General features: G+C 46.6%; 1 protein-coding gene across 1 annotated transcript; it reads right to left on the bottom strand.

Moving 5' to 3' along the window:
- Positions 1-1,597: 1,597 nt before the first annotated feature.
- On the bottom strand, positions 1,598-6,296 carry UPK3BL2 (uroplakin 3B like 2). Its single transcript, XM_044672848.1, has 3 exons — positions 6,221-6,296; positions 2,781-2,933; positions 1,598-1,815 (listed from the first exon to the last, which is right to left on the bottom strand). The coding sequence occupies exons 1-3, from the start codon at positions 6,294-6,296 to the stop codon at positions 1,598-1,600; spliced, it is 447 nt and encodes a 148-aa protein (XP_044528783.1).
- Between the last annotated feature and the right edge of the window lie 3,777 nt (positions 6,297-10,073).

Raw genomic sequence — 10,073 nt, 5'->3', positions numbered from 1 at the left:
GGAGGGAGGGAGGGAAGGAAGGAGGGAGAAAGGAAGAGAGAGAAGATTGGAAGAGTAGGACTTTTTTGAAAATACTTAGATAGGGAGGAGCTCTACTAGGAACTGCAGAGATATAGATGGGAAAATGAAGAGATCACAAACTGGGGATAGGAACAAGAGTGCCAGAGGCTAAGGGGATGATGTGGGAGCCAGCTACAGGAAGTCAGTCATGGTAGGGGTGAGGGGCAGGCAGGGGAAGCAGCAGCCTAGAGTTAGGCATAATGTTCTATGGCTGATCATGTTCACTGGTCAAAAGGAGAGAAGGCAGACACTGTCTGTTGGTCCATCTACTCCTCTTGGATTGGAGAGATAGCTATACATCAGTGGCATTCTATAGTGCCTGCTATGAGTAACTACAACAGCTGGGTTGCTCGGGCTTGGAATCAGGAAGACTCATCTTCATGAGTTCAAATCTAACCTCAGACACCAACTGTGTGACCCTGGGCAAGTCACTTAACTGTGTTTACCTCAGTTTCCTCGTCTATAAAATAAGCCGGAGAAGGAAATGGCAAACTACTCCAGAATCTTTGCCAGGAAAACCCAAAATGGGGTCATGATGAGTCAGACGTGATTGAAATGGCTCGACAAGTACCTACTCTATGCCAGGCACTGAGCTAAGTGCTGGGGATACAAAAAGACATACAAGACAGTCTCTGCCCTCAAGGAGCTCACAATTTAATGGGAAAGACAACATGCAAACAAATATATACAGAGCTAGTCAAGATAAAGGGGAAATAATCAACAGAGAGAAAACACCAAATTAAGAGGGGAAGGGGAAGGCTTCCTGTAGGAGGTGGGATTTTAGTAGGGACTTAAAGGAAGCCAAGGAGACTGGCAGTTGGATTGGAGAGGAGAGAGTGTTCCAGGTGTGAGGAACAGCTAGAGAAAATGTGGAGTCTAGAGAGAGAGGATCAAAGGATCATAACTGGCGAGCCAGAAGGACCTTGGAGAAACATTTAATTTAACAGTCCCAGGGAAGTAAAATAATTTGTCTAATAATTAATAGTAACAACAATAACTGGCATTTATATAGCTCCTCGGGCTTTGCAGAAGTCCTTGGAATATGTTATCATAACTCAGCTAAGATGAGAGGAGGGATGACATGGTCTCTGGGCTCCTCTCCAGCGCTGCCATCCCAGAGCTCTCTGATCCTCATCTCTGTTGGTGAAGAATTTAGAGAAAAGGTACAGTGGGGAAAGACCTGACTCTAAAGTGACTGGACAGAGGTTCGAATCCTGACTCTGTCACCTTCTGCCTGTGTGACTGAGGGACAGTCACTGAATTTCTCAGGGCCTTCGTCTCCAAACGAGGAGGCGATTAGATCTATGATGCTCTGATGGCAGAGCCCTCCGGTGCCCTCTGCGGGGGAGCCGGTGAGACGCCCTGGCTTTGCCCTGCCTCCCTCTAATCCACCTCCCCCCAAGTCAAGATGTCACCCGCGATGTCTGTCGTTGGTCCTCTGGGGAAAGGAAGGACACACAGCCTGTCTCGAGCCCACTGAAGGGAGACTTCCTGGGCCCTCTCGGGAGAAGCGAAGGTGCGAGTCCTCCTGGGTGACTTACTTGTAAGGACCAGGACCCGGCAGAGGTTGGTTGCAGTCATTCGCAGTGCAATTGGTCTCGTTGCCCACCCTGAGGACGCGGATGCCTGGGCTGCTCTCCTTATCCGAGTAGAGCTCCCGACTGGCCCGAATCGTCATGTAGTATTTTTTATCCAGGAACGTCGAAGCGTGGGGTATGTCTCGGGGCGACTGGGGGGGGTCAAAGTTCTGGGAAGCTGCGGAGTCCAAGGAGGCAGCAGAGTTTCAGGGGCAGCTGAGTCCTTCGGGACCAGGCCCAGGAACGGGAGAGGCAAAGGAACGTTCTAGAACCCTCAGCCTCGCTCCCAACTAAAGAGCCCCGGCTTGGGCAGAGCCCCCCCAGGACCCGCTTCCCATCCAGGACCAGCTTGATAGACAGACAGCGCAAAGGACTGCCTACGTGCCATCTACGGATAGGGAGACCGTCCTAGCTAATCTTTGACTCTCCCAGGGCCTAATATCGTGCTCTGCACACAGTAGGTGCTTAATCAAATGCCTTTGAGGGGCAGTCAGGTAGCTCAATAGATAGAGTCAGACCTGGAAACCAGAGGTCCTGGGTTCAAATCTGGCCTCAGACATTGCCTCGCTGGGTGACCCCCTTGCCTAGCCCTTGCCACTCTCCTGCCATGGAACTAATATTTCGTATTGATTCTAAGAAAGAAGATAAGGGTTGTTTCTTTAAAAAATGCTGATGGTGTCTCACCGGTTCTCCACCCTCCATGTGTCCTTTTCCATGCCTAAAGTGCCTCTCTGGCCACCCTCCCCCATGGGTAGTGCCTCCCCCATTAGAAGGGAAGCCCCTCGAGGGCAGAGAATTCTTCATCTTTGTCTTGGTCGCCCCGGCTCAGCCCAGAGCCCGGCACACAGTAAGGCTTTTATTGTTTTTTTAAACTCTTCCCTTCCATCTTAGAATCAGAACCGAGCGGTAAGAGCTAGGCCATGGGGGTTCAGTGACTCGTCCAGGGTCACAGAACTAGGAAGTGGCTGAAGCCAGATTTGAACCCAGGACCTCCCGATTCTAGCTTGGGGCTCTAACCACGATACTACCCTCGTAAGGTTGTTTAATAACTCCATCTTCATCCATTCCCAAGAGGCAGGACGCAGGGGAGGAAAACAAAGATGGCAGCCCTTTTCATCTCTGCCTTGGCACGGCAGCACCTACCACTGCTAAAGGCCACCACGAGCCAAATGTCATCGGAGTCACGGATGCTGGAGCTGCTGAACTGGCCACGGGGCTGCTCCAGAGCAAACGTGGAGCTCGTGATGCTCCCCTCCAGAGGCTGCTTGGTGATGGCCGGCACGTAATCGATGGTGTCTGGGGGACGGCAAGAGGAGACAAAAGCGAGTGAGAAGGCGCAGGCTGAGCCCTCATGGGGGGCTCCACTGTTCTCGCGCCCTCGGGATCTCCTGCTCTGGTGGGGGAGACACGCGCTGGCCTACCCATGCGGGAAGACACCGAGTCACGGCGGTGGAATTACTGTGGAGAGGCCGGCCGCTCTCAGAGTCCGGGAGTCCTTTCCTGCCTCTAACCCAGACTGCTTGGGTCACCCTGGATAAGTCACCCTCAAAGACGATCAAAGGCAGAAGGGACACCTTCTATGGATGGACGGGCTCGGACTGGACCTCCTGAGGTCCCTTCCTTTTCGGAACCCACAATTCTAAGGGATGGAGGAGTTGCTGCCACCAGTGGAGGCAGTTTCCACAATGGGACTTGTCCATTGCAGACAGTCCAGCCCTGATGAAGCCACGGGTGCTGACCCAACGTCCCCAGGCAAGATGGGATAATGCTGGGGCGGCTTCGGCTAGGAGGAAATGGCATGGGGGTGTCTTCCAGTGGGGTGGGCTCTCCCACACGAGGAAGGGAGAACAGAGCTCTTGACCCAGGAGGCTAGGAAGGGCGCCTGGTGGAACAACACCCTTTACACCAAACTGGTCAAGAACCATCATGTCTGGGGGCAGCTGGGTAGCTCAGTGGATGGAGAGTCAGGCCTAGAGACAGGAGGTCCCGGGTTCAAATCTGGCCTCAGACACTTCCCAGCTGTGTGACCCTGGGCAAGTCACTTGACCCCCATGGCCCACCCTGACCACTCTTCTTCTACCTAGGAGCCAATACACAGAAGTTAAGGGAAGGTCCCCACCCTCTAGAGCCCAGCCCTCCACTGACAGCTTCAGGGTAGCCGATGGACCAAAGGGTGCCGCTGCTGCCCTTCTCTCTCCTCCTCCATCATTCCACCCGGCCCAGGGCTATGGCTTCTGGCTGAAAGGAAGAACCGAGAATGAGGACATTGGCCACATGGGTACGGGAGAAGCTAGGCCGGGCACAGGGCAACGGTAAAGAGCTCCAGGCTGGGAGCTGAGAGATCTGGGTTCTAGTTCTAATACTGCCACTGAGTAGCTCAGTGACCTTAGGCAAGTTAGTCTACTTTTCTGGGCCTGGATTCCCTCTTCTGTCCAATGAGAAAGGAAGGAAAAGGAACGAGATGATTTCTAAGGTGGCCTTCGAGTTGGAAAATTCTCTAATCTCCGAGAAGAGCATCTGTTCTGTTTGAGTGGAGGGCAGAGGAACAGTGGGATCAGGGAGCAGAAGAAAGGATGGCAATCCCTTGGACCCGCCAGTTAACAGGCTCGGCGTCCCTCTGAGGAGGGTCCTTGGGAATCTCTTTGAGGGGACTCAACTTCCTCTCTGATCACAGACTGGGGGCATGCCTGCCCTTCCCCTCCCCGTTCTTTCTTTGTGCCTTCTCTCACACCCAATCACTGAGGCCAAAGCAGAGGGCATTTCCTCCCAAGATCCTCTGCTTTACTTATTCTCTTTATGGCCGAGCCAGGCATGGGACCAGAGAACAACCTGGGCCTATTTGACAGGTAGGGAAACTGAGGCTTGGAATGTTTCTCATGGATGTGACACAGAGTCGGCCATGCCACTGCCGAGGAGAGACGCCTTTATGTATTAGGACTCACTGGAGATATTAGCATAGCCGGGGACCTCGAAAGGGGACCTTAGGGTGGGATCCTGAGTTTCTTGAGGGGTTGGACTAGGTAGCCTCTAGGTCTTTCCTAGCTCTGAGTCATTAGCCTTCCTTAGGCTTAGGGGAACAAGTGGTGGATTATTTATTATCATGAGATAATCCACGTCCCCTTCTTGATGAGATTTCCTCTCATTTGGGGGCAGGTTTCTTTATAGGTCATTAGAGTGCTCATCAGCAGTCACCCGCCCAGGCAAAGTGGGGTTATGGGAAGAAGGTTTGCAGCAGAGGAATTGGATTAAAATGCTGTCTTTTTCATCTGTGTGACCTTGGACAAGTCACTCCCCTTCTCTATCTTCAATTCCTCATCTATAAAATGAAGGTCTTAGATGAGATGGCCCCTCCGGCCCTTTCCAGCACTAAGCCTTTAAATATGATGTGTGCTCAGGCACTGAACTTGGATAATCACTTTTCTCAACTGTAAAACTGATAACATCGCTTCAACTAGATGGTCCCCCAGGAAAGCACTGTGGCCTGGGGGAAAAGTCTCCAGAATGAGAGTTTTAATAGCCGGTTCTACCTGTGTGACTGGTGCCTCAGTTTCTGCATTTGTAAAATAAAGGAGTTGGGTTAGATGGTCTCTGAGGGCCCCACCTTCTCTAGATCTATGATTCTCTAACCTTGTCACTTTACACCTTGGGACTCCATTTCCCTTTGTGTAAAATGAGATTAGACTCCGTAATGGTACAATGGATAGAGTCCTCCTAGAGTCAGGAAGATTCATCTTCCTGGGTTCAAATCCAGCCTGGGAAAGTCACTTAACCCTCTCTGCCTCAGTTTCCTCATCTGTAAAATAAACTGGAAGAGGAAATGACAAACCGCTCTAGTCTCTTTGCCAAGAAAACCTCAAATGGGATCACAAAGAGTTGGATGAGATGGGAACGACTGAACAGCAATGGCAGAGGAGCTGACCTCCAAGTTCCCTCTGACTAAATCCTATAATCCCTTGTTTCACAAGCCCAGGTCTGATGAGGGAGAAATGCTGTCTGCACTCTCTGGCACCATCCCTGGGTTGGCTGGTTTTGCTCCACTGTTTTTCTTGGTTGCCGGGGAGGGTTCAGTCCTAGCCTGGAGGTGGGAAGTATTTCTAGCAAAGATTCTGTTTGAAAGTAAAAGGGAAGAATATGACCTGAAGAAACCAAGTAGAGCTGGGATGAAGGCCGCCACGCCTCGTTTGACTTAGAGCAAGCACCAGGGAGAAGGCCAGGGAGAAGAGGGAGATGGTTATAGAGAGGAGAGGAGGCTCCCAGGACAAACTCCATCACTGTTCCTCCTGAGCCCTTTCTGGATCCTCGCTCAGGTCAGGGGCAGGTGTTGGGGAAGGGGGTCGATCTGGGGAAATCAGCCTTTCCAAGACCCCAACAGCAGGCTCAGCCCCAAGTTCTCTACGCCAGGCGCCCCCAGTCAGCTTTCTAGCAAGTATAGCCCAGCAACTGAGATGGTCTTTCTCCGACCCTTAGAGATACCCAGAAAATCCAGGCTGATTTTCTCCTCCAATACTACCCCCCCACCCCGAGATCCAGAAGGAAAGATGTGCCTCCCTCCTCCCCCATCCCTCTATTCCAGGCAAATTTACCAAGGCTGGTCCCAGGCTGGATACCAGTCAGTAGAAGCAATGGCAGCAGTAAGAGCCTTTCCTGGGGGAAGCCCATGGTCTAGATGGCTGGAATGTTGGGAAATCCCTTCTGTAGAGCTGATAGCTTCTGAGCCAGGACAAGTCTGGAGAAGGATGAGTGTGCCGGGGAGGGAGATTCTGTGGTCCACCCAGAAGGTCCTCCCACTCGTCGCCTTCTCCACCCCGCTACAAATGCACACACCCTGGGTCTGGGGAGGAGGACTCCAAACCAACTGGAAAGACAAGTTTTTAAGGAGAAACTAGACTTTAGAGGATTTGGTGGTGCCAGGGAGGGGCCCCGATGATCCAAGAGAACAATCATGGGGATCCACTGCAAATAAGTCTGCAAATAAGTCCCATTTGCCTCCTTCATCTGATCCTTTCCACCTTGGACAATGAGCCAAATGGAGGCAGGGTCCAGGGTGTCTCACATACACCCTCTTGGTCCCTAGTTCTGGGCAGTCTTCCTAAAGATAAGCCCTGGACCTCCGGAGAGAGGCAGTGCAGCTCAGTGAGTAGGAGGCACATGGCGCTGAATGAGCAGCTTATCTAAGTTAGATCTAGGGGTATATCTATATATTTTTATCTGGAGATGACCTTTGCCTTGCCAATGGAAAAGGGAGTGAGGTTGACCACTTTGAGCAACTCTGCCTTGCTTAAATCCAACTCACTCACAAGTCATCCTCATGATGCCATTGGTCCTTTTTGAAAAATGAAAGATGAATAACAGTATCTAATCTATATCATCAATACAGCAATAGATATATTCTTACTCTCGATACATGGAATATTGGAATGGTTGGCCGTTTCCTTTGCTAACTCATTTTATAGATGAAGAAATGGAGGCAAGCAAGGTTAGATGACTTGTTCAGGGTCACACAGCCAATCAGTGTCTGAGGCCAGACTGGAACTCAGGTCTTCTTGACTATGTAGTAGAACATTACCTCGCTGTCCCTGATTTTAATTATAAGTTCTCTTATTTATGGATATTTGTGCTTGCTTCATAATAGGATTTTGGAAGATTATCTCAATAGATGCAGAAAAAGCCTTTGGCTCTCATTCCTATTAAAAACCCTAGAAAACAGGAATAAATTGAGCTTTCCTTAAAATGATAAGTGGTCTCTATATAAAACCATCAGCAAACATTATCTGTAATGAGGAAAACCTAAAAGCCTTCCCACTAAGATCAGGAGAAAGCAAGGACACCCATTATCACTATTACTATTTAATATTGTACCAGAAATTCTAACTATAGCAAAAAGAGAAGAAAAAGAAATAGAAGGAATTAGAAAAGGCAGTGAGAAAATAAAGCAATCACTCTGCAGATAATGTGATGGATACTTAGCAAATTGTAGAGAATCAACTAAAAAATTAGTTGACATCATTAACAACTTTAGCAAAATCACAGAATGTAAAATAAGCATATCATCAGCATTTCTATATATCACCATTAAAGTCCAGCAGCAAGAGATAGAAAAAGAAATTCCATTTAAAATAACAATAGATAATATAAAGTACTCAGGAATCTACCTGCCAAGACAAACCCAGAACTTAATTATAAAACATTTTTCATATACATAAGATCTCAACAATTGGAAAACTATGAATTTATCATGGGTAGACAGAGCAAATATGATAAAAATGACAAGTTTACCTAAACTAACCTTACTTACCAATTTTTTTTAAAACCCTAACCTTTTGCCTTAGAATTAATACTGTGTGTTGGTTCTAAGGCAGAAGAGTGGTCAGGGCTAGGCAATGGGGGTCAAGTGACTAGTCTAGGGTCACACAGCCAGGAAGTATCTGAGGCCACATTTGAAGCTCCCATCTCTGGGCTTGGCTTTCAATCTACTGAGCCACCTAGCTACCCCAACCTTATTTATTCAGTGGCATATAAATCAAATTGCCTCAAAATTATTTTCTAGAAAAAATAATATCAAAATTCATCTGGAAAAGCAAAAGGTTAGGAATATCAAAGAAATCAATGAAAAAAAAGTGAAGTGAGATGGCCTAGGAGTACCAGATCTCAAACTGCATTACAAAGCAGTAATCATCAAAACAATCTGGTACTGGCTAAGAAATAGTGTAGTGAATCAGTGGAATAGATTAGGGACACAAAACTTAGTAAAATAAATGACCATAGTAATTTAGTTTTTGATAAAAATCAAAAAATCCAGGTTGTTGGGACAAGAATACGCTATTTGACAAAAACTGTTGGGAAAATTGGAAAATGGTAGGGCAGAAACTGGGAATAGACCAACATCTCATACCATATACCAAGATAAGATCAATAAGGGTATATCATCTAAATATAAAGGGTGATACTATAAGAAAATGAAGGGAGCATGGAATAGTTTGCCTGTCAGTTCTATAGATAAAAGAAGTATTTACTACCAAACAAGAGACAGAGAAGCACTAAAAAGCATAAAATGGATCATTTTGATTATATCAAATTAAAAAGGTTTGTACAAACAAAACAAATGCAACAAATATTAGAAAGAAAGCAGAAAGCTGGTGGGAAATTTTTACAGCAAGTATCTGATAAAAATCTAATTTCTCTAATATATAGAGAAGTCAAATTTATAGAAATAAAGGTCATTTTTCAATTGATAAATAAATGGTCAAAAGATATGAATAGATAACTCTCAGATGACGAAATCGAGGCTATCTATAGCCATATGAAAAAATGCTCTAAATCATTCTTTATTAGAGAAATGTAAATTAAAATAACTCTGAGATACCACCTCACACCTATTAGTTTGGCTAAGATGATGGAAAAGGAAAACGACAACTGTTGGAAGGGATATGGGGAAAATTGGGACACTAAGACACTGTTAGTGGAATTCTGATGTGATTCAACCATTCTGGGGACAGCATTTTGGAATTATGCTCAAAGGACTCTAATAAAACTAAGCATATCCTTTGATTCATCAATTATATTACTAGGTCTATATCCTAAAGAGATCACAGAAAAGGGAAAAGGATCTTTTTGTCCAAAAATATTTATAGCAGCTCTTTTTGTGGTGGCAACAAATTGGAAACCAAGGAGATGCCCATCTCTTGGAAACCAAGGAGATGCCCATCTCTTGGGAAATCACTGAACAAGTTGTGGTCTCTGATTATGATGGAATATTACTGCGCTATAAGAAATTACAAGATGATTTCAGAAAAATCTGGAAAGACTTGCATGAACTGATGCAAAGTGAAGTGAGCAGAAACAGAGCGTTATACACAATGAGAGCAATATTTTTTGATAAACCACTGTGAATGATCTAATTATTCTCAGCAATGCAGTAATCCAAGACAATGCCAGAGACTGATGATGAAAGATGCCATCTGCCCTCTGAGAAAGGACTGATGGAGACCAAAACATCTATATTTCACTTTCTTTCTATTTCTTTTTTGTTTGAGATCTATTCCACAAAATGACTAATATGGAAAAAAGTTTTTACAAGATTGTGCATGTAAAATCGATATCAGATTGCTTACGGTCTCAGGGATGAGGAAAGAGTGAGAAGGAGGCAGAATAATGAAGGAGAGAATGGATTTGGAACTCAAAATTTTTAAAAACTGAATATTAGGGGCAGGTGGGTGGCTCAGTGGATTGAGAGTCAGGCCTAGAGTCAGGAGGTCCTGGGTTCAAATCTGGCCTCAGACACTTCCCAGCTGTGTGACCCTGGGCAAGTCACTTGACCCCCATTGCCCACTCTTTACCACTCTTCTGCCTTGGAGCCAATACACAGAAGTTAAGGGTTTAAAAAGACTGAATATTAAAAAATTATTTGATGTTGGGGGATTTGGGGTGTAGATTGAG

The sequence above is a fragment of the Gracilinanus agilis genome, chromosome 4, assembly GCF_016433145.1.
Source record: "Gracilinanus agilis isolate LMUSP501 chromosome 4, AgileGrace, whole genome shotgun sequence".
NCBI classification, from domain to species: domain Eukaryota; kingdom Metazoa; phylum Chordata; class Mammalia; order Didelphimorphia; family Didelphidae; genus Gracilinanus; species Gracilinanus agilis.
This window is presented reverse-complemented; position numbering and strand designations above follow the sequence as displayed.

Bases quoted from the DNA above. Each gene is read 5' to 3' on its own strand.
- UPK3BL2 (XM_044672848.1), bottom strand. From the start codon at position 6,296: ATGGGCTTCCCCCAGGAAAGGCTCTTACTGCTGCCATTGCTTCTACTG. The intron at 2,934-6,220 runs GTAAATTTGCCT...GCCGTCCCCCAG, and splicing joins CCAGCCTGGGACCAGCCTTG to ACACCATCGATTACGTGCCG. The intron at 1,816-2,780 runs GTAGGTGCTGCC...TGGACTCCGCAG, and splicing joins CGTGGTGGCCTTTAGCAGTG to CTTCCCAGAACTTTGACCCC.